This window comes from Bos grunniens, chromosome 28 (assembly GCF_055505025.1).
Source record: "Bos grunniens cultivar Pamir isolate PY7600 chromosome 28, Bosgru_T2T1.0, whole genome shotgun sequence".
NCBI classification, from domain to species: domain Eukaryota; kingdom Metazoa; phylum Chordata; class Mammalia; order Artiodactyla; family Bovidae; genus Bos; species Bos grunniens.
Window position 1 is genome coordinate 20,041,051 of NC_141192.1, and position 23,283 is coordinate 20,064,333.

Consider the following 23,283-nt stretch of genomic DNA (forward strand, 5'->3'; position numbering starts at 1 on the left):
CAGGGCTACTAGGAGGTGGGTGGGGCAGAGGTGACCCCCTTTTGACAGGTGAGGACACAGGTTAAGCGGGGTGGGGGGGGTGTGTGGTAAGCCCTAGCCCTCAAGCTGGACGCCAGACGGATGGTAAACCATCCGGGAAGGGAGGAGAGTGGGAGATGGTCAGCTGATCAGCAGGCCAAGATAATGACACTAGATGGCATGTGGAATTAATAGCTTGGGGTCCCTGTGCCAAGCCAAACAGGAGCCTAATGGCTCTGTGGCCTGTTGGATTTTGATGGATGACCATGAGGCAGAAGGGGGATCTATCACACCGATGTGGGTTCGTGGTAGAAGTGATGGCCTCACCCTTCCCCCCCACACTCAAATCTGTTCTGACTCCAGAACAGACAGGGAAGATTCATGGGTGGTTAACTGGGGTGGGGCAGAGGGAGGGCAGGAGGAGGAGCCCCTTAGAAGGGTCCTTTTCTTTCTAAACAAAGAACCCTGGTAGCAAAAGGAGGCATGGTGGAGGGTAAGATCCTACCATGTGGGTCTCAATCCCATTCTATTACTTATGAGCTGTGTAGCCTTGAGCACTATACTCAACCACCCTGAGCCTCTATCTCCCCTTCTATAGAGTGGAGGACAATAAGCTGTTATTATGAGGATTAGGGCACAGTGCCCAGATGATGACCATCATCATTACTTCTGGGGTTGCATGGACTGTGTTAAGGCTCTGCAGAAGGTGGGAAGGAGCAGGAGGAAGGTGGGGACAGTGGTGTGTTTCCCCAGGCCTGCTGTCTGCCTGGCTGGGGCAGGAGCGCCTGGAGCCCTGGGCAGCCTGGAGCAGGGAACACTAGAATGTCAGGCTCAGGGCTTCCCTGGTGGCTCAGCAGTAAAGAATCTGCCTGTCCATGCAGGAGACACGGGTTTGATCCCTGATCCTGGAGGATCTCATGTGCTGTGCGGCAACGAAGCCCGTGTGCTACACCTATTAAGCCTGTGCTCTAGAGCCCAGGAGCTGCATCTACTGAGCTCACACGCAGCAACTGCAGAAGCCTGTGAGCCCTAGAGCCCACACGTGGCAACAAGAGAAGCCACTGCATGGAGAAGCCCGCACACCGCAACCAGAGAGTAGTCCCAGCTCGCCACAACTAGAGAAAAGCCTGTTCAGCAACGAAGGCTCAGCACAGCCAAAAATAAATAAATAAAATTATTTTTTAAAAAAGAAAATCAGGCTCAGGACATAGTGCTGGATGGACACCCCTCGCTCCCAGTGTGAGTGCTGAGCATGAGTGATGGTTTGGGGACACCAGCTGCCAGTTCTGTGTAACACTGGCCAAGCAAGGACGCTCTCTGGACCTCTCTTTCCTCATTCCTCAGGTGGAGAAGCCCCCTGCCCACCTCTCCTCCCTGTGCCGAGTAAGTGGGATGCGTGGCACCCAGCTGGGGAGTGACCCTGGGGCAGACACTCCCTCGGCTGGGTAGGGTTTGTTAGCCCAGGAGGGCCAGTCCGACCCCTCCACCCACCCTTGAGAGAAGGCTTAGGGTTAGGGTGATCTGGTCTTACCATCTCCCCCTTTGGTCCCGGCCGGCCCTGGAAGGAGAAGAGCAAGTGAGCTGTTTGCAATCAGGACCCCCTCCCCCACAGCTGCCCCTCTCATGAACATCTGTGTCTGCGACCATGTCAAAAGGGTTGAAATGAACAGAGAGGCGCTCTGGACGGGCAGCAGCCTCCCCATGGACTTGGGCATGTGTGGGGGCTCAAACAGGATGGGAGACCCTGAGGAGAACACAGGAGGCACCCTGAGGTGCTGGGGTGAGGGTTCGGGGGGTGAGGGTGTGAGCTAGAGTCCAGGCTCCTTTCAGAATAGCAGATTGAGCTCTCCAGCCCTCTTCTCTCCCCGCCTCACTCCTTTCCAGCTCCTTCAGGAGGCCCGGAATCAGCAAATTCTAGATGCTGAGGGTACAGTTTGGCCACGGACTTGTACCCAAGGGGGTTGGGACAACTCGTTCTAATGGCCCTTCTTCCCCTTCTCATTGGCAATGACTGTACACCCCAAGAACATTCATTTTTATCTAAAGTGCCTTCTAAGGAGTCAGGGTCTCGTAGAAGGACTAAAAGACCCCAGGTTAGTGATCTGGACTAAGCGAGGGGGAGGAGCCCACAGTGTGAAAGGGGCCACTCACCGGTTTGCCGTCGAGCCCAATGGGACCCTGAAAGATAAACAGGCCAGATGTGAAGACTGAGCATCACAGGCGTTCTGGCAGACAGGCAGCCTGGGGGTGGTTAAGGACACAGGCTCTGGACTCTAACAAGGTAGGGTTCATGTCTCTGCTTCACCACTGGCTGTTATGAAACAGGTAAGCCTTGGCTTCCCATTCTAAAATGGGGAATAAAATAATCTCCCACATGGGGTTTTTGTGAGGCGTAAATGAAATGCCACCTGCCCCATGCCTGGCACCTGACGGGTGGCAGTTACCTTGGTACCAAAATCCTTCTCACCCTAGAGGAAAGTGGACGGCGTGTTCCTGGAAAGCAGGGCCAGCCAGTCCTGAGGCCTGCAGGAAAGGCCTGCCTCCTATCCTGCTTTCAGAATCTCTCGTAGGCCTTAGGAGGGGCTCCCCGGACATTCAGATGGCCAGCCGACTGCCCCACACCCCAGGCAGATTAACCCTCAAAGCCAGGTTGGAGGTGGCTTCCCCAAGATGCATCATCTTCCCCAGAGTCCACGGGCCAGCGGGCTTCCTAGCCTGTGACCTTGCAGCCTGTCTGGCCTGCCGCACCTCTAGCTCCACGTTGATGTCCCAGTCCTTTTCTGCACTGTGAGTCGAGCACCAGGCTACTCTCCTTGGCGGCTTTCTGTGAAAGCCAGTGGGAGGGGGTCCTTGCTGACGGGCCAGCCCTGCCTGAAGTTCATCACCCAGCCAGGACCGGGGGTCTCCGCAGACACAACTCACCAGTCCTCTCCACTTACCGGAAATCCTGGAAAACCCCGGGTGCCCGGCTGACCCTGAAAAGAGTGGGAGAGGAGTGAGGATGGGCAAGGAGGCGAGGAAGCAAACCTTAGTCCCTGGTTCACCTGGGCTCCCAGAGGGTCCACGGTTTCCCTCCCATTCCGCTGTGATCATCCCTGGGAGACGCAGCCTGGGAGGCAGTTTGGGGAAAGCTGGACACGGACCATCATAGGAAATCTCCAGGGACGGGGGGTGGGAAAGGGGACAGCGGGTGGTCAGCCTCCTTTGGGTCTTTCTGGGAAGTAGCACCCTGAGCTTCTCCTTGCCCACCTGGATGCTCTGAACCCCTACGTGGGAACAGGGTGGGGAGCAAGGATACTGGGGACTCTGTATCTACAGTACCTACAGCACACTGAACTCCTTGACTGTGATTGTCCAAGTCCTCTTCATTTACACAGTTGGTGCTCATGGCCACCTATCTAAGGATGGTTTGGGTATCAGAACTGACCTTCGGAATGTGTTTTCAGGCCAGAACAGGTCAGATTGTCCACTGTCCAGTGTCCCTTCACCCTGGCTAATGGGGCTCTCCTGGTTGGACAATGTCTGGATACCTCCCATCTTTGTGGGATGCAGAGCCATCATGCCCATTTCCCCCAGGGGGCAAAGTACACAGATCGGTATTCAGGTTGGAAATTTGAGGCAGGTTCATTGGCCACAGTCCAGTGGTTTATGATCCAGATTCAGGACAAAGGAGAAGAGTGGAGGTGAGAAGAAGCCTGAGGCTGTGCAAATCCAGGGCTGGGGTGGGGTGACCAGGAGGTCCAAGGTGATAGAGAGTTGAGAAACCTGGATCCCATCACTCTCCATTTGAAGAACTAGCCAGGGTTCTCTTTTGCTCACATATCTTCCAAGGTCAGCCTCGATCTCATCCCGATGTACCACTTTAGCTCCTTTCGTGCCTCACCTTCCCACCTACTCTCTGCTTGGGCACCCTGGCTGACCTGCCTGTCCCTGGACACACCACATCCTTCACATGACTAGCTCTAAGCTTGGAGTCTCCTGTTGGCTGCGATGGCCTCAGTCTCTTCCCAAGTCTGGGGTTTTGAGTCAGGCAGACTGAGTTCTAATCCTGTCCCCACCACCAAGGGCTGTGTGACTTGGAGCAAGCCGCTTATCTTCCTCATGCCTCAGTTTCCTCATCTGTAGAATGGGACTAGCTATATAAACTCACAGGGTCATTCAATTACATCTTCAGAGCCTATTGAGATGGTAGCTGCCATCATCACGGTAAACTGAACTGAAATTTGTTAAACTGAACTGAGCCTAAGGCCACCACAACACAGTAAGGTTGCTTTTGATCTGATACGTCTCAGGGTCAATGGAGGTTTGTCCTCGCCAAGCAGTAGATTCAAATCAGACCCTATATCTAGAGGAGGATTTCTCTGGGTCCATCTGCTGTAAACATGAAACCTCTCTGGGCTGCTTGGGTCCTCCTTGAAGCTGTGGACTTGAGTGTCCAGAGGCCTCTGCTCAGGGGACATGCCCAGGGGACAAGGCTGGGTGGTCCCTGTGGGCAGAATCCACGCACTGGTCAGGCGGGTAGCACACTGGAGCATGCCCCGGGCCTGGGATGGGCTTGTGGAAAGCATCCAAAGGGACAAGAGGGTGGAGATGCCACTCATGTAGCAGAAGGGCCCAGGCTTCTCTCCTCTCAAGGATAAGTGATGCTAAGAATAGCACAAAGGAGAAAACCCGGAAACCTCCCCGTGTAAACTTTCAGTTACGCTGAACACTGAGAGGCCCAAAGAAACGGTCAGGAGGAAAGGATTCCAAGAAACATCTTCAGTCCCGCTCCGAATAATATTTACATGGTGGGGATAATCACATGGTTTGCTAATTACAGAGCCGTCCCTGGTAGCAGGGTGCGTCTCTCCAACCCAGAGCCAAGTTTGGGGCTAACCAAGGCTTTTTCAGGAGATCTTGGGAGGGATGTTGTCATTGACCAACTGGAAACTGGGACTCCACTTCCTTGAGAGGTAGGGTATTGGGGAGGCACATGGAGAGGCTTGAAACTCTATCTAGATCTATCTAATTTCTATCTAGATCTTCACATCTGTGCTGAAGGTGGACATCTCTGCCAATGGTTATTGACTGGCTGTATTTATTTGGGAACTGCCTGTGTGCATTCTTTACCAAAAACTCCTACTGCATGGTTTATCTTTTTCCTACTGATTTGAGTAAAGCTCTTTGACAAGAATAATAACTGAGAGTCATATGTGTTGCAAATATTCTTTCCAATTTGGCATTTGTCTTTTTTATGATATACTTTCTGCCATATGGAAACTCTACATCTATGTCAACAAATATATCAATATTTTCCTATGGCTTCTAGGTTTTAGGTCATGTTTTGAAAGACCTTCCTCAGTTCAGAAATATAAATGTTTGCTCATGTTTTGTCCTCTAATTTTATGGCTGCACATTTTATATCTAAGTATTTTGTTCATTTGAAATTTATTCTGATTTCTAAGCTGTTTGTAGTTGTCTCAGTATCATTTCCTGAACAATCTATCTTCTTTTTCTATTGGGAAGTGAAGTCTTTATCATGGACCAAATTTCAAGATGTATTTAGCTTTATTTCTGTTCTGTTTGTTGTTTTAATTGCTCTGTTTCTACAATATGTTTTACTATCTAGTAGAAGAACTACACCTCTCCTTCCTATGCCCCTTTCTCTATTTTTCAAAAAGTTTCTGAAATTCTTACAAGATTTTTTTCCAAATGAAATGGAATATTGTTTCACTGAACTCCTAACTAACCCCCAAATTCACTGGTATTAGAATCATGTTAAAATTATGGATGATAGATTTATTTGTAGATTAATTTGCTGATTAATATTATGTCCTTCTATACAAGAACAAGGGCTTCCCTGGTGGATCAGATAGTATAAAATCTGCCTGCAAAGCTGGAGACCTGGGTTTGATCCCTGGGTCAGGAAGATCCCCTGGAGAAGGAAATGGCAACCCGCTCTAGTATTATTGCCTGGGAAATCCTAGAGGAGCCTTGCAGGCTACAGTCCATGGGGTTGCAAAAGAGCTGGACATGACTTAGGGACTAAACAACACCAATATAAGAACAAGGGAAATAAGCTTTACATTGCTTTCTAAAATCTCTTCAAGGCCAGGGAAGAGAGGGAGCCAGGTGGATCCCTATGTCTACTTCTCCCTTCCTTTCTCCTGCCTGTATGTGCGTAGGGTAAAGCCACATAGACAAACCAAAGTTTCTGGATGGTGAGAAGCTTCCGTCCTGGCTGACCTCTCAAAGAGGGCCAGTCATGAATCTGTCCAGAGCCTGCCTCATTCCACCTCCCCGCCCCAAGTCAGTGCTGACTATCTTCAACAGGACTCTGTGCTAGTAAACACTTACTCATGCTGGGGAGAATAGGGAAGAGAGCCCTGCTTTGTGCAGCATTCGCCGATTTCTGGAAATCTGTGATTCTGTAAATACTCTCATCACAGCCCATTTTAAGCCTTCCAGCCAGCCCCACACCTGCAGCCTCTTCTAAACATGCTCAGTGCTGGAGCAGGAAGGATCAGGGGAGCTCTGTAAACTGCAAGTCTGGCTTAGCAGAACATAACCCCAGGGATAAAGTCCTAACTCCTGGACGTCATGTCCTTCACAATTGGGTCCTCGCTCACCTCGACAACCTTCTCACCATCCTTGCTCTTGCTTCGTTCTAGAAGAAACTTTCCTGGGACTTCCCTGGTGATCCAGTGGTTAAGAATCCACCTTACAATGCAGGGGACTTGGTTCCAATCCTTTGTTGAGGAACTAAGATTCCATATGCCACGGAGCAACCAAGCCTACGTGCTACAACTACGGAGCCCATGTGCCCCAATTAGAGTCTGTGTGCTGCAATGAAAGACTCTGCGTGGCGCAACTAAGACTCAACACAGCCAAATAAATAATTTTTTAAAAAGAACTTTGCCCGTTTCTCCAGTAGTTTACAGGAATTGCACCTGCCTTGGAAGTTCTGCTCCTCCTTGATCACAGTTTAGTTACCTCTTCCTCCTGGAAGTCTTCCCTGCCTGCCTTCACCCCAGGTCAGGTGCCTCTCTCCGTGTCCCTAATTGTTCCCAGCTAAGCACTGACCATCTGGACTATAATCACTATAGGGTGGTTTCTCTCTGCAAAAGGGTAAGCGGGCTGCAGTCAGGTTTTCATCGTCTACACAGGATCTAGGATGCAGTCGGTGCCTGACAAGTATTAATGGAATGAATAAATGAAGACACATCCAGCAGGTGTCTCACCCTGGCTGTAGGCTGTCTCCTTGCGAGTGAGGGCTGGAACTTTGGATAGCTCTTCCTTGCCTCTGAAGAAAAGCTAGGGGCCGTGGGAAGGAACAAGCTTTCCTAGCCTGGCTGATGACCTCTCCAGTGCCTGCCGGGCCAGCCAGCGTCTCGAGTCCCAGCCTCCATCTCAGCTTAATGGGGCCCGTTGTTCTGGCATTTTGAACCATCCTTCACCAAAGTGCGTGGAGGTCCCCTCTTTGCAAAGACCATTTCTAAAGCTCCAAGAGAGGGGGCAGGTGGCCCCTAGAGCAGCAAGGCTGGTTCTCATTAGCAGCGTATATTCAAGGCCCTTCCTGGCTGAGTGGAAAGCCATATGTTCCCCATCATCGCCGGTCACAGAGGGCTTGTCCACTTGACCTCTGCCCCTTGACTGCATTGGTCCCTTGGTCTTCTGGGGTCCCCTACTCTCACTAGCTCCAGGGGGCTTGCTGGGAGGAGCTGCAGGGGCTGCCCTGGTGTCTAGTGAGGACTCAGTGGGGGTGGGCCCAGCCATCTCTGTGGTGGTCACACACACAGGCCAAAGTCAGAGGGCCCTGGGCTTGGTCAAGCCTTCTGGTGCCATAAAGCCTCTTTAACACCAACTCAGCACTCACAGGGAGGGCTTTCTCCTCAAGGTAAATATCCTTTTTAAACAGTTGAAACTAAAACATGAAAGAGGGTGTTGGGGAAACAACGTTGGCATTGGAATGAGGCTGACTGGGCCCAAACCAAGCTCCAGCGCTGAGGAGCCAGGTGACCACAGGCCAACTCTGCTCCTTTCTTTCCCTCTCTGGGAAATGGGCTGGCAGGGCCTGCCTCACAGCTTGCCTGGGAGCTGAAGGAGACCAGCGCATGCATGGTCTTTCAGTTTAGGACCCAGCATGTCTCCAGGTGTCCATGAGAGGGAAGCAGTCACTATTACCAGAAATAGAAAGTACTTCTCACCGCTGGAACCAAGTCCAGCGTGGTGGTTATATTTATGTAAGCGGAGCCAGAAGCAGGGCGGAAGGTGGGGGGTGGGGGGGGTGGCTAAAGCAGACCCTGCCCTCTGACCGTATTCTCTGAATGTGGGGTCTTTTCAACCACCTCTATGCTGCCTGCTGAAAGCTGCAGCTAAGAGGGTGTGAGAGGACCAGCCTGATCCATACGAATGGAGCGCCGTGTCACATGGGGAGGCAGGCAGAGATGGTGGCCAAGGGGTACGGCCCATATTCCGTGTTACTCCCCTGTCCTCCTAACAGGCCCACCCCAGGCTTGGTCCTTGCCTTTGGAACCTAGGGCACTGTCTTTCTCTGTGACTTTCCCCTCTCCTGACTTGCCCTCCAGCTGCATACCACCTTTGTCAGGAATACCCAATACCTGAGGGGGCTTACAGTCCATTGGGGCAGCAGCCACGTGAGCCCAGAAACACAGGTGGTGGGAACTCTGTGGCCGGGTGGTCTGCTACAGCAGCAGAGGTCAGAGGGCAGACTCTGAGCACACAGCCCGGCTGAGTGTCATATCCTAGCAAGGCCCCACTCACGTGTATGACCTTCAGCAAGTCACTCAGCTTCTCTGGGCCTCGATTTTCTCATCTATAAAATGGGTGTGCTCATAGTACCTCCCTGTGAGGTTCTCGTAAGGGTTAAGTGAGCTGCTATGTGTAACGGTCTCAGGATACTGCCATAGAGTAAGTGCAAAGTGTCAGTCTTCAGCACTATTGTGTGGTCTGAGCCATGGAAACCTTGTTGAAGCCTGTCTGTGCAGCCCAGGACCCTTCAATCCCTGCCTCCAGCCCAGGCCCCCAACTGGCCAGCCCTGCCAGCCCCACTCTATCCTTTGGCTTCCCCTGCTAAAATTCCTGGGCTCTCCCCCTCTGCTCCCAGCTCTCACCATAGCCCCTCCCTGACTGTCCCAGGGTCTCCTCCCTTGGACAGAGCTTAGCAATTTGCTCTCTGACCCCTCTCCTTAGTCTGTGGGTAGAAGATTCCTGCTTGCCATTGAACACAGGGAGATAAGTTAGAAGGCTTCATCCACCCACTGGGTGAGGCTCTGGGAGTCTGAGGCTAGGCCTCCACATCCCTTCCTCCCTCCCATGCATGGTCAGTTAGCAAAAGAGCCCAGGAGAGCATGGAGACAGCAGCCCATTGCTATGGGGGGAGCCTTGGGGCCAGGGGTCCTGGGTTCTAATCCTTCTCTATCTGCGGGATCCCAGCCAAGCCCCTTCCCCTCCCTGTGCCTCAGTTTCCCCTTCTGCCCTGATAATTGGAGATTTGATTGAAGCCCCGTGGGTTGGACACTTTGAGAAAAACAGTCAGTCCTCCTTCCCACCGTCACGGCATCTTCCTGCAATCACCCGAGCCCCCCTTTTGGTCCCTAAGGAACTGTACTGCAGCGGAAGCTTCTCTTGATTTTCCCAAGCCCCCGTCCGCTGGGCAGAGGGTACTGGGACCCAGCACCGAGCACAAAAAAAGAGCCTTTGTGGGCGAGTGGTGGGCAGGCTTTGCCAAGACCAGGAGTGGGAGCTTGGGTCAGGGAACCAGGCCTCTGGGGTAGCTGCTCCCTGGGCATCTGGAAACAAGGCTTGTCCCCTGGAAAGCTGGAGCACCGGGCCTCCCCACCCCAAGAAGAGCCAGCACTTCCTCCCTCTGCCTGTAAACAGCAGGGCTGCCTCACAGCGGCTGTCATTTCGTGGCTAGAGGGTTGGCTCTCAGGAACCTTCCCAAGAGGGTGTAACTGAGGCAGATTTACTTTCTTTAACATTGACAGCAGCACTGAGGCCTGGCTGGGTTGACCGCATCCCATGTGGTGGACATCACACCAGAGGCACAGCCAGGACTTGTGTACCCCCTCGCCACCCAGCCCGTCTCATTAACTCACCCATCCATCCATCCCAAAGAAGGGCAAAAACCACTTACAGGGGGGCCTCGGGGACCAATGATGGACATGCCGGCATCTCCTGGGGCGCCCTGTGTGGGAGAGAAAGAGGCAGGAGGGGAGAGGGAGGGGACGGGAGAGGGGAAGAACAGAAAGGGGAAGAACAGAAAGGAGAAGGTGGCAGGTGGGGAAGGCAGAGAGGGAGGGGGGGACCCCAAGACCCAGAGACCGTAGGACAAGGAGGCAGAGGATGTGGAGGAAGATGAAGGACTCACAGGAGAGGAGATGAAAAGAGGATGCATGGAACATTCCAGAAGGATCAAGAAGGGCAGTGGGGAAGCAGGAGGAATGGAGAGAAGAGATATGAGTGAGAGCACATGATTGTGGACCAGAGAAAGAGGGCGGTGGGCCCCCAGGCCGGGAAGTGGGGAGAAGAGGATGTCGTGTGGTGATGGGGAAGACGGAGGTGCAGGGGGTGGGGGGAGAGAGGGAAGGAGGGAGACTCAGCTCAGCCATGGCTGCTCAGGCCCTAGAGGCGTCCCCACAGGGCCCTGCTCAGGATGCTCCCCAGCCTGCCCCAGCCCCAGCCAAATTTCACACCCCCTAAGCCTTCTTCCCCAGTCCCCAGTGCCCACGTGGCTGCACACCTGTAACTGCCAGAAAGCAGCCCACCCCTGGGTGGAGCTGCTGTAAACAGAGGTGGGGACAAGACACACACTTGCTGTGTGGGCCCAGCAGGCCTGAGCCTGGAGGTTAGAGCTGCTTTGGCCTCCTAGTCCTGGTGTGGAGTGACCACAGAGGGTTAAGTCTGCGGCAGAGTTTTCAGCCCGGAGAGGATGGTGGATGCTGGGCTGGGGGCTCAAAGTGCCACGTGTTCCAGCTGCCTGGATAAGCTTGTGTGTGTGTGTGTGTGTGTGTGTGTGTGTGTGTGTGTGTGTGTGTTGGAGCTTGGGGAAGTATGACAGAAGGAGGATGAAGGGTGTATGAACACAAGTGGGGATGAGAGGCGATGTTCTGGCAGAAGGATTCTGACGGTGCCCGGCTGGAGGATGGCAGGATGCTACTTCCCTCCAGGAGTCCAGGAAATGCCCAGGCCTCACCTGCAGGTCTTGCTCTGCCTCACAGAACCTCTCTGAGCCCACATATCTCCTCTGTGAACAGGATGCTGAGAGAAACTCTGCTGCCCTTACAGGGCAAGGGACGGAAATGCATTTGTAAAATGTCATGCCTCACACGCAGGTGAAGAGTGAATTCAAATTAAGTAGCTGTTTATTCCATTGCAATTATATCATAATTTTTATACAAGGCAACATAGTGTGATGGGTAGGAGCCAAAACACTTGGGTTTGAAGCCCAGCTCTGCTCCGTGCTGGCTGACCTTGGGCTACTTAACTTCTCTCTGCCTCAGTTTCCTTACCTGTAATGCAGAGATAATAGCGCCTGTCTCATGAAAATTTCATGAGATAATGGTGTAAAATGCTTAAAAGAATGCCTGGTCTTCGAAGGGGCTAACAAGTGTCTGCTATTATCCTTATACTGTGATTGTGTCCCTGTCTTTCTCCTGGGTGGTTTAACCGCCCGTGAGAGTGAGACCCAGTCTTTGTTATACTTGGAGGACGGCAGAGCACAGTGGTTAGGGACCCGAGTCTGACCTGGAGTCAGGCACCCTGGGAATCCTCTCCAGCCCTGTCACTTAAAAAAGTTTTTTTTTTTAATTTTTAAATTGTTCGGCCATGCCATGAGGCATGTGGGATCTTAGTTCCCAGACTAGGGATTGACCCTGGGCCCCTGCAGTGGAAGCGCCAAGTCTTAACTGCCAGGGAAGTCCCCAGCTCCGCCACTTTCTGTGGTGTGACTTCAGGTATGTGACCCTGCCTCTCTGTGCTTCAGTTCCCTCTCATGTAAATGAGACTACCAAGCCTCCCTGGAAGGGCTACCTCACTGTTACCTGGGATGTTACTGTTACAGAGTAAACCGCTTAGAACAGCGCCTGACACCGTTCGCGCTTAATATATGGTTGTTGCTGTCCTTACTGTTGTCATTTTTATTTCGGAGGTGGGGAGACTTGCAGAAATACACACTGTGGTGTCCAAGCGAGGAAGTGTGGAGCTGGGACCAGGAGTCCGCTTCTAGCCCTCTGCCATCTCTAATCCTGTGGGACCTCGGGCAAGCCTCACACCCACTCTGGGCCTCATCTGGAGAGCCAGCTGGTTAGCTACACTGCTCTATAATCCCTCAGAGCCCACCCGGTTCCAGGACAGGACTGTTTCTTCGGCGTCTAGCTTCCTGGGAGACTCCACTCTATCACCCCGGGAGTCTGTCTGGGCATTTGCTGGGGGACTGTCTCGGGGGGAGCAGCATAAAGAGAGTGTCTCGGCCTGAGGGGGCAGTGGTGGGCTGCAGGTGGGGATAGGACCAGCCACATACAACGGCAGCTGGTGCTCTCCTCACCTCTGGGAAGGGTGACTATCTAAGGCCAAAATCAGTGCCAGGAGGCCACGTGCAGCCCCCACGGGCAGCGGAGACCCCTCAGCCATGGGAGTGGGACCTCAGTCAGGGAAGTGGGACCTCAGCCCACGACTCCTGCCTGATGGGGTGGAGGCTGTTAGGAGACCCGGCCGTGAGAGGCTGCGAGGGCAGAGCAGGCTGGGCTGGCATCCTCCACTGGGGCCTGTGCACCAGGAGGAGGGCTGGAATGGGGGGCTTCCAAAAGCACCCCCATGAGTCCAGGGGGTGGAGGCACTGGTGAGGAGGGGAAAGCGTTGACTCACCTTCTCGCCTGGTTGGCCCTTTCCTCCCTGGGGCGATCACATGCAACATGGGGTGCAGGGAAGAGAGAGGGCGGGAGGGAGAGAAAAAAGAAAGGATGAGAGAGAGACACACGCACAAGAATTTGTGTTAATGGCATGATGACCAAACACAAGAAATCACCGTGAAATAAGAAACAAAACAAAACACAGATGCTAACACTCGACAGGTCCCAAGTCTGACAAGCGTAGCTCATGAAAGGCTGTTGTCTCAGCCCAAAGGCTGGCCCCAGCCAGATAACTAAGAAGGAAATAGTGGCAGGGACCTTAAGAAGCCCTCCTGACATCTGTGTGTGTGTGTGTACGTGACAGAGAGAGACAGAAAGAAGGAGAGCCCACCCAGGCCAGAAACATGTCTGGGGATCTGTGGCCCCAGCAGCCTGGGTCTTTTGAGGAGGGAGTGGGCATGGGAGAGACTTTTTCAAGGACTGTGAGGTGAGGTGGAGTCCAGTCCTTTTGAAGGTCTAGCCGAACACCAAGCACGAAACTGCCAAGCTAGACGCAACAGGAGTCGTTAGGAGTGGCCAGGCAAGATGCAAAGAGGAACACAGACAGAAGGACACACATCTGGGAGGATGCATCCGGGATGCAGAGGGAAGTGGGTCATGGCCAAGGACCCCTGGACCCATGGTGACCAATCCACCCTCATTCATAGCAGCCAGGGGCGCCACCTCTGGTGAATCACGAGAACATCTCAGGCATTTCACACGCGTTGCCCACCCCAGTACTTCTCAGGTGGCCCACGCCAGGACGCCTACTGGGCAGCCAAATGGGTCCATTGTCACATTTAAAACAGCACAAGCAGCGTAAAAGCACCAAGGTGGTTTGAAAATAGCTTTGTGTAGACGGAAATGGGGAGACCTCCTGTCGCTCTTTCTCCTGCCCCACCCCCTGCCCCGCTGTGGTCAGATCAAGGCTTGGATGGACACTTCCTGGGGGGACACATGCATAGGGCCCAAGAAGGACGGCATGAGGGGGCAGTCCTGGAGGGGCTGCTTTGCACTCTGCAGGCTTCCCGGCAGGCTGGCGGCTGCACACAGGGTAGAGACTCCTGAAGCTTACCTGTCAGGAGGAAGGACTTGGGTGTCTTGGGTACCAGACCCAACTCCACCCCAATCCTGGGTAAACTGAGTCTCAACGTGCTCATAGACAAACAGGATCTCAGAGGGCTGCAGTGGAGAATGAACCTGGCCCAGGCTTTCCCAAAGTGAGCCCCTGAGAAGGCTGGCTGAATGTCATCCCCCTACTCTACAAAGGACACACTGACAGCGTGGGGGACTCAGGGTTTGGGCTTAGAGAGCTGGAGCCTAGAGAAAGGGTGAGGCAGGAATGCCACAGTGCTGTGATCTGGGAAGTGGTGGGAGAACCGCCCAACGGGGTGGCCCAGGGCTCCCAGTCTCCCTGTCTTGACAGTTCTTGCGTGGCCCAAGGGAGCTCAAAGCTCTGTGACATGGAACCCTTGTCCTGAACCTCTGAAATGTCCCAGAACCTAGGCCTAGAACTGTGGCTTCACCCTAAGGATCAGACCCTCCTTAGACTGTGATGCCCATGGAGGGGATTTGGGAGGTGGGAGGCAGGATTCCATTATTAGGGTTAGGAGCACAGATGTAGAGTCAGGCTGCCTGGATTAAAATAAGCCAGTTCTTGGACCTGTGACCTTGGGACAGACACTTAACATCCGAGCCTCAGTTTTCTCATCTGAACAATGGGGGTGGACATCGTGCCTGCCTCATGTAGTTCTGGGGAGGACCGAATGAGCTGACGCGTGGAAGGCCCTGAGCACGAGACAGCACTTTCAAGTGTTAGCTGTGATCTGGTGCCTCTGCGCTCTGGGCTCACACCAGGCCAGCCCATGCACACAGGATGCCAGACCCAGGCCTAAGGCCAACCCAGGCCAAGAGGTGATGTAAACAAGGCAAAGCATGTGAGTGACATGGAGAGATGGCATGGGGTTGGTAGGGGGCACTGGAAACCAGGGTGGAGGTTGAGGCTGGCAGTTGGTGGGGACTCAGAGGTCAGACGGGGAGAGGAGCTGGGGCCATGTCCTAGACTTGGGGGGGCGGGGAGGCCGGTGTGTGGTCATCACTGCCTTAGGCGGCCACCAGGTGCTGCCTTTCCAAGCACCAGGAAAAACCGTGGTGCTGGGCCCTCAAAGCCTAGTGCTAACCTTCCCATTTGTGACACAAGCTCCCTATCATGTCTTCTGTTTCACCATCTTATTTTTTTCAGCAGGAAACGAAGGTTTTAACCCCCACCTTCCTGGTGAGGATTGGAGGCACTGCCTGGAAGGAAGCCCTGTCTTCATCAGTAGCCTCTGTCTAGGGAAGATGCCTCCAGACACTGGCTACACTGTAGTTTCTGTAGGACCCTGCCATCTTTCACTGCTCTTGCTGGAGGATGGTTGCAGGAACAGCTATAAATCTGAGGGTGTGCTGCCTGTCTCGGCGGGGGGAGAGGTTAGGGCGTAGAGTGATGGGAGTTCTTCGTAGTGATTGGCAAAGAGCCTTTATTCGTGCCATTTTTGGATTTTTCCTTTGCCATGGCAATTCTCTGGAGAGTTAAGCCATTTTGCAAGATCTGAAGGGTTGGAATAAACCATTCCCCTCTTCCTCGAGTGTCCTTTCTGCAGCAGCCTTGGGTGAGGAGAAGCGAGAGGTCCGAGTGCCTCCTAGGGGGTGGGGTGGTCTGTAGGCCATGCCAGCACAGGGAAGCAAGCAACGGCTGCCCCATCGGGCAGAGATGCTCCAACTCACCACACGTCCAGGCATCCCAATGGCACCTTTGTCCCCCTGATGAAGGAGGCAGAAACAATTAGAGGTGGCCAGAGCCAGGCCAGCATGTGAGGGGCCCCATGGCTAGCTACACACCCAAGATCTGGTTTGCCTGGGTGCTTGGGACGATTCCCAGGCATCGTGGGTGAACTTGCCCCTTGAGCCCCACAGACTGGTCGCATCCTTGTCACGCTCAGCTTCAAGGCAGGGAGAGTGAATGGCAGCTCCCATCTGACAGAAGGGTGAATCATTACCCTTGCTCTGTCTCTGTCAGAGCTGGGGGACAGTGCTCATGGTCCCCAGCTCCTCCCCAAGCCCTGTGTCTGCAAAGACTACCAATACAGTCCTGCCCCTCCTCGCCACCAACCCGGCACCAACAGTGCGCCATGCGGCTTCAGCCGCATCAAGAGTTTCAGCTGCTCGGACGGAACTGCTCTGTTTTGCAGCCAGGGGTTATATCTCCTCATTCTGGAAATCTGCTTTTAAGTTTTATTCTTCCCTCTTTTGGTAGAGAATATTTTTTTGCAATCATATATGTGCAGACTCATAAAATCTGGGGTAGGGCTTGGGGTTTGCTGGGAGCCTGGAAGGATGGAAAGCCACAGGAGCTGAAAATCAGATGGTGTTTGTCCCGGTAGTAAAGAGCTGGGTTTGTGGGTTCATCTGAAGGGTGGGCACTTCTGGAGCGATTCTGTGTCTGCTGACGCCACTTAGGCAAATGCCGTGAGGGATAATTAGCATCCTAAGATGTACATGGACACACCAGGGAGTCGCAACCACCTCTGAATTAGGCTCCTGTTACACACACACTGTCAAGACTGAAGGTGTCTTCAGTAAAGTGTTCAGACTTTGGCAAAGAGTGGCAGGGTTGCAGCAAGGGTTATGAGCATGGATCATAACCACGATCCATGAGCTCCCTGAAGCTCCCTGAGAGGATGTCAAGAGACGATGGCTCTGGGAATCTAACTCTGGGTGCCTGTCACCTGGTGAGTGCCGTGCAGACTTCGTCTACAGGTACTGAGCCCAGCAAGGTTCCGGGGAAGCGACTGTTATAAACATGTGTGTACTTCACACTTTTGCACTTCACAACAAGCATCAGCAGATCTTTTCGTTGGTCACTCCCAGAGTAGCTGTGACCCTTCCCAGTGAGGATGCCAGGCCCACTGGTCATCGCTTGTGACATCCCAATGGCTCACTTGCTCTTGTGCTTTTGAATGATCTTGCAGGATGTGTGTTTTGGTTTCATTTCTTTTTTTTTTTTTTTAAACTAATGGTCTTTGCAGTCCTGGCCATAAAATGCTTGGTTTAGGGACGGGCATGGAGTGGCCGGAGACTGGAAATTCTTGTGTGGCGGCCCCTGCTCTGCGAATTGCCCCCAAATGCTTTTTAAAGGTGGACGTTGTCAGAAAAAAAAAAACAAAGTCTGCCCACGTTCCCCCAGCCATCTGACTTTTCCCCCTCCTTGGATTTCATGGGACAGATTGCCCTGTCCTTCTTTGCTCCAGGGTTCATACTTGCTGGGACAGTTTTCATTTTCAAAGCTAAACATTCTCCCACATGTATTTCATTAAGAGAGTCCTTGCTAGATTTGAATTCTAGAAGTTACTGGTGTAGTCAAGAGGTTATAGTACAATTCACATTGAAAAGAGGAGTAACTGGGATAGAAAGATGCACAGGAGGCTCTGGAATCCAATTGATGTGGCCTTCGGGGCAGGGAGAGAGGGCAGCCTGGTGCCAGCCCTGGCTCCCCCTAAATGCCCACCTTGGCCCTCTGGCTGGCTAGAGCATCTCTCCTGAGCCAACAGCCATCTGAGGGCCCATGGTATCCAGTACTCCATGCATCGATGCCCCAGGCTACACTCTACAGGGCAATGTCTTTGAAGACTTTAAAGATGGGTCTCATATACCCAGTATGGATCACAGAAAATAGCAGTGTGGGATGCTGTGTGATAACATGGGGCCTTCAACAGGTCTACAAATGAGGCTTGGACAATCGAGCCAGCTGTTTTCCCTCTCTATTTCCTCATCTATAAAATGGGCGTAATAGTACCCCTTTTATTGAGTTGGTGAACGAATCAAATGTATAAAGAGCATTTAGCTTGGTGCCTGGCATGTATTAAGGTCTCAGTGAGAGATGGTTATGAGTACTATTTCTACTTTTGTCCCAAAGCCCCCGTGGTTACTGGACCCAGCTTCTCTAGCACTCAGAAATGGTAACTCGAGGGGGAAATAAAGTGTTTGAGTCTACTCTTACCAGGGGACAAAGCAGGGACAGTGGCCTTTAATGACGCTGGTAGGCAGGATAACCAGTAAGCCAGGGGGCTGCCTTCCCATCCAGCCCCCCTTTACGGGGCCATCAGTCTGAAGTCAGGTGCAGCCCTGCAGGGGCTGCATGCTGTCATTGGCCTGCCTGGGACCCCAGGAAAGGTACCCAGGTGCTTCACTCTCAGCCGTAGGTGAGAGATGCTGAAGAGAGGCCTCCCATCCAGACACACCTGGTGGAAAGTGGCCACCCACCCTCTCCTGTCCTTGAAGTGAGGAACAGCCTGTGAGAGAAAGGCAAAGGGAAAAAGAAACGAAAGGTACTTACGGGGAGGCCGGGTCTTCCAGCAGGACCCTGAAATTAAGGAGGAAGAGTGAAGTTTAGGAAGGTCAGGGTATTGCAGTGTCTGAAAGTTCCAACTAGCTGTGTGAACTTGGAGTCCCTTGTGCTCTATGAGCCTCTGTTATTTTATAAATAAAATGAAGACAGGGTCTTAATCACTAAGCTTCCTTTCAGTTGTAGCATGCATTCAGTCACTCATTCATTCGTTCAGGAAAGCTGTTAGCAGAGGCCTTCTGTGTTCCAGGCCCAGGGCCTGTGCAGGGGACAGAAGACAAGAATGCCTCTTCATAACTCTCCCTCAAGGGCCATCGGAGCTCTGGGCCTCAGGAGCACATCCCCTCTCTCTGAGCCTCTGTGTCTCAGGGTTCCCACTCATGTGGTCTGGCCCTGGCCTGGGAAAGGGCCTGAGGGCCTGGGGCTTGGCCCTCCCTGTCCTACCACACAGGAGAAGCCAGACACTGTCTCTGATGGAGCCAGTCTGCCTGGGACACTTCTGGTGGACCTGCCCCACCTGCGCCAATGGACCATGACCAGGGAACAGAGGGTGGGAGCCTCCCTGGGGGGACCTCTTCCCCTCCGTTGGGATGGTGAGGGGAGCAGTGGGACTTCCTTCCTTTGATGCCTCTAACTGGCTTCAGGCCACTCTCTCTACAGTGAGTTGGCGCTGAGGGTGAGCAGGAGGCTGGACCCCACCCCATGTGGCTCTGGGAGCCTGTCTTCACTGAGCACAACCATGTCTGTCTCAAACCCTTTACATGAATAATTCTAGGACTCTTGCCTAGCACAATTCTGGGTGTAGGCTAAAGACTCCCTATGATGGATCTAAAATCCCATTGAAGAGAGGAAAACATTCAACAAAGTATTGATCATAATCGTTATTCTCAGAGTAATATGCACAGGCGTGGGCGCAGGAACGAAGGAGCTTCTGAAAAACTCATATATTTTTCCTTCTGGCCTCCAACTTCCAGATAGATCTGATACAAGAGGGTGGTGGAGAAACTGCTCTAGGAGCTGCCTGGTGTGATGTCATGGGGCGCCCTGCAGAGGGTGGGGAGGACTACCTGGAGACAGCTTCTGGAGCCGAGCCCCCACCCTGGCATGGCTGAGGCCTGGGGTCAGGAGAGACAGGGTCGTGGTAAGGGAGAAGCAAGCTTCAGTTAAGAGCAGGGCTCTGGTGTCGGCCGGCCTGGCTGTCACTTACTAGTCTGTGACTTCAGGCAAGTCGCTTGGCCTCCCTGTACCTCAGTTTCCTCATCTTGTAAATGGAGAACAATCTCTACCTCTTGGGATCGAATGAGCTGATGTATGTAGAGCACGTGGCACAGGGCTGGCAGGGAGCCAGCGCTGAGGACCACAGTCATTAGAAGGGAAGAGGACTGGCTGGCAGGCGTGTGCAGCTGGGCCCACTCTGCTTTCAGAGGCACAGCCATCAGGTGTGTTTCCTCCTTCCAGACATCCCACTCTTCCCAGAAACCCATGGCAACACCAGGAGTAGGTCTCAGGGTGTCCATCTGGAGACAAGTCCCTCTGCCCCAGGGCTGCTGAGCAAATGCAGGCAGTGCCAGAAATAAGGCCCCCTTCCTGGGGCCTTGTTTCTGAGGATGTCCGTGAGGCGGGGTGGGGAGCAGTGACACCCCCACAGAGAACCAAGCTCAGGGGATGCTGGTTAGTGGCTGCAGAGGTAGAGGGTCAGTGTCCACTCCTCCTCTCTGCTGAGTTTTACCCCCGGGGCACTAAAAGGTAAGCTCCAGGGCAGGCAGGGCACGTTCTGTTTTGCTCCTGGTTGTGTCCCCATTGCCTCAAGGAGTGCTGAGCTTTTAGTAGGTCCTTAATTCATGCTTGTGAACAAATGAACCTGGAAACGCAGCCACCTTCTTTCCCAGCCCCACAAAGACAGCCTGGGGCCGCCCTGGTGTCCTCCTTGATCCAGAGCTGTAGCCCTGAGCCAGTCCCTCTTCACGCCGCTTCTAAATGCCATCAGGGAGTGCGCCCACAAGGGGCGGCCACCTCCCTTGGTCCCAGGAGGCAGGCGCATCTGTGGAGGGTTCCCAGCCTCACACAGGGGCTCTGACCCGGAGACGCACAGAGGGGCTCTGTCCAACTGCTCGTGTGCTGGCCACTGATATCACCTGCACTCAGGGGAAGTTCTCTAGGGTCTTGGCACCAGGTAAAGAAGTGCTTCACCTAACTCTCCCTGATCCCTGACTCTCACAACAGCTCTGCTTTCCCGTTTTCTCTGTCCGCCAGGAAGCTCCAAGCTGAACCTGTGACTTGGCTGCACAGGATGCTGTGGGGTCATCAGCTTGGATGCCCCTTGTTTCCTTGCCTCTGCTCTCCACACACCTACCCACTGTTTCCTTATCTAGTTTATGAGTCACTCCCAAATGTTTCTTGGATTAATGTGGGATAGAAATAAAATGAAGTAGTAAATTAATGAATAAAAATGCAAAGACTAATAATTTCCTCCTGAAAATCTTTGGGGATCATCTAGGGAAGCCTTCTCTTTCTAGAGTTTAAATGAGTTAATATATTTTACATGGAAAAATATATACATAATTATACACACATGTAGGTATGTATAATATGTATACATATACACACATATGTATGTATACATATACACCATACATATAAGAAAGAAAGATGGCACTAAGTCGTGTCCGACTCTTGTGACCCTATGGATTGTAGCCTGCCAGGCTCCTCTGTCCTGGGATTCTCCAGGCAAGAATATTGGAGTGGGTTGCCATTTCCTTCTCCAGGCCATACATATAATTATGTATATATTCCTTACATCTGGATGAGGCAGGTACTATTACTATTCTCATCCTATAGATGAGGAAACTGAGGCACAGAGAGGTAAAGTAATTTGTCCAAGGTCACACAGCTAGAAGTGGCAGAAGCAGGATTCAGACCCATGCAGCTTGGCTCCAGAGTCCATGCTTGTAATCACTTTATTACACTGCTTCCATAAAAATACAACAGTGTCTAACACATAGTTAAGTGTTAGCTAGTATTCCAGCAAGCATCACTTTCAACCAAGGCTAGCAGCTGAACATCCTGTATTTCCTCAAGTAAGAGACACATATACTTCCCTTGGTCATCTGTTTCAGTCTCACAGTTGGCGTCATTAAGACACTCTCTCTTAAACCTAGAGCCAGAATGGCCAACAACTGTCAGCTAGTGTGGACTCCAGCAGACTGGTAGTGACTGAGTAAAGCACTCTGTTAAGATGCCTCCTAATTCATTAGCAATGTCTGTCATGGGTAGCGGGGGTGCAGCAGTGGTGGGCACCTATTTTTGACCGCCCAGATGATCCCCGCTGCTACTTAAATCCATCCTCCACGGTTGAGTTCTCTAGATGCTGACTGTCCGTGTGTCCACAGGAACCGGAGTTACCCCAGGAGGCGCACTGAGAAACACTCAGAGGGCGGCAGACCGGCCTTGTGATCAACTGCCATCTCCCTCTCCCTGCCCCGGGCTGGTAGCATTCTTCCTTTATGGGAAGCAGAGAGAGCAGGCAAGGGGGTGATTTCCACCCTGGTAGGCTTCCAATTTCCTCTTCATCTTGTGGTTTCAGGCAGGGTTGGGTGAAGACTCAGGCCTCTTCTGTGTCAGGTTGAGAATTCAGGAGAGCTACCTGGGCCCCTGTCCCTCACTCCATGGGACTGGGGGCTGGGTGGGCAGGCACTGGGAGGAGAGGATCATATCCACCCATGCATGCATACGATTTAAGTCGCTTCAGTTGTGTCCGACTCTTTGAGATCTCATGGACTGTAGCCCACTAGGCTCTGTGCATGGAATTCTCCAGGCAAGAATACTGGAGTGGGTTGCCATGTCCTTCTCCAGGGGACCTTCCTGACCCAGGGATCCAACCCATGTTTCTTATGTCTCTTGCACTGGCAGGCGGGTTCTTTACCACTAGTGCCTCCTGGGAAGCCCACCCAACCACCTCCCAATTTGCTCCCACCCTGCAGAGCCCCCAGCAGTGACAGCACCTCCCTGGCTGGGGACCATTGTGGGATAAGGCCTGCAGAAGCTCTCAGGACACTGCATTCCTGGGGAGCACAGCCCCCAAGTCAGGCAGGGACCCAGTACTGATTCAGGTTAGCTGGGGAGCCTGGCTGTGGGGACCAGGTATAATGGGGGAGGTCCCTGGAGTGGGGGAGGTGAGGACTCTTTCTGGCTTTGTCAGAAAAGAAAGGGGAAAGCAGCCCATTTCCAGCAGGTGGTCCATCGAAGTTTCCTATGCAGAGTTTATTTTGGAAGATTGATGATAGGAATTGAGGTCTGACATCCAAAACACGCACGATAAATCAACCCTCCTCCTCTCAGGGAATGACAAGATTTTCCTCTCTCTCTAAGTGAGCAACGAGCAAGCTGGGCGGTATCGTCAGCCTGGGTTCAATGTGCCTTTCAGAACGCGGATGGAACGGAACATCATGGTCTCATTACAAACAGGGTGGCTGCTCTCCACGGTTCAGATCAAGACAACAGCTATGGAAATGACTTCTCCGAGGAAGGGCTGGTGATAGGCTTTCAGGATCCTTGAGAAAGATCTGATGCAGAGGGCTCGGCCCTTTCAACTCCAATCCCCAGCTCCTCGGGGCGTGATCTCTGGGTCTTTTGTTGGGGTATCAAATGCTGTCCTCAGAAGACACGCTCCTGTTCTCTGGATCCATTACTTCAGGGAGACAGTCTCCTTGGGCTCTTCTCAGGTTCTCTGGAAATGGCTCGGCTCCCCCGCCCTGCCTTGGACTCTAGGGCAATGCGAGGGGAAGGAGACCGACTGGCTGCCTCGACATTGTGTTGTTTCCCAGTCTAACTTGCTGACATCACCTCTTACATAAAAATACCACCACCAACAGCCACCACCTGCCTGAAGTGACTTGGCCAGATGGAGCTGCCCACACAGTGGGGCGAAGACCATGTCCTAGGAGCGGTCCACACTCACTGACCTGTTTACTGAAAGGGCAGGAGATCTTT

The 23,283-nt window shown here is 52.9% G+C and overlaps 1 protein-coding gene across 1 annotated transcript in view; it reads right to left on the bottom strand.

Moving 5' to 3' along the window:
* Positions 1-18,306, bottom strand: part of COL13A1 (collagen type XIII alpha 1 chain) — an 83,256-nt gene extending 64,950 nt beyond the window's left edge. The window contains exons 1-7 of the mRNA XM_086381542.1: positions 18,286-18,306; positions 15,678-15,713; positions 12,889-12,915; positions 10,160-10,210; positions 2,958-2,993; positions 2,170-2,196; positions 1,550-1,576 (exon numbers count right to left, since the gene is read on the bottom strand). Coding sequence (XP_086237668.1) covers positions 1,550-1,576; positions 2,170-2,196; positions 2,958-2,993; positions 10,160-10,210; positions 12,889-12,915; positions 15,678-15,692 — 183 coding nt within the window. The 5' untranslated portion in view covers positions 15,693-15,713; positions 18,286-18,306. The remainder of the gene's footprint in view (positions 1-1,549; positions 1,577-2,169; positions 2,197-2,957; positions 2,994-10,159; positions 10,211-12,888; positions 12,916-15,677; positions 15,714-18,285) is intronic.
* Positions 18,307-23,283: the final 4,977 nt, after the last annotated feature.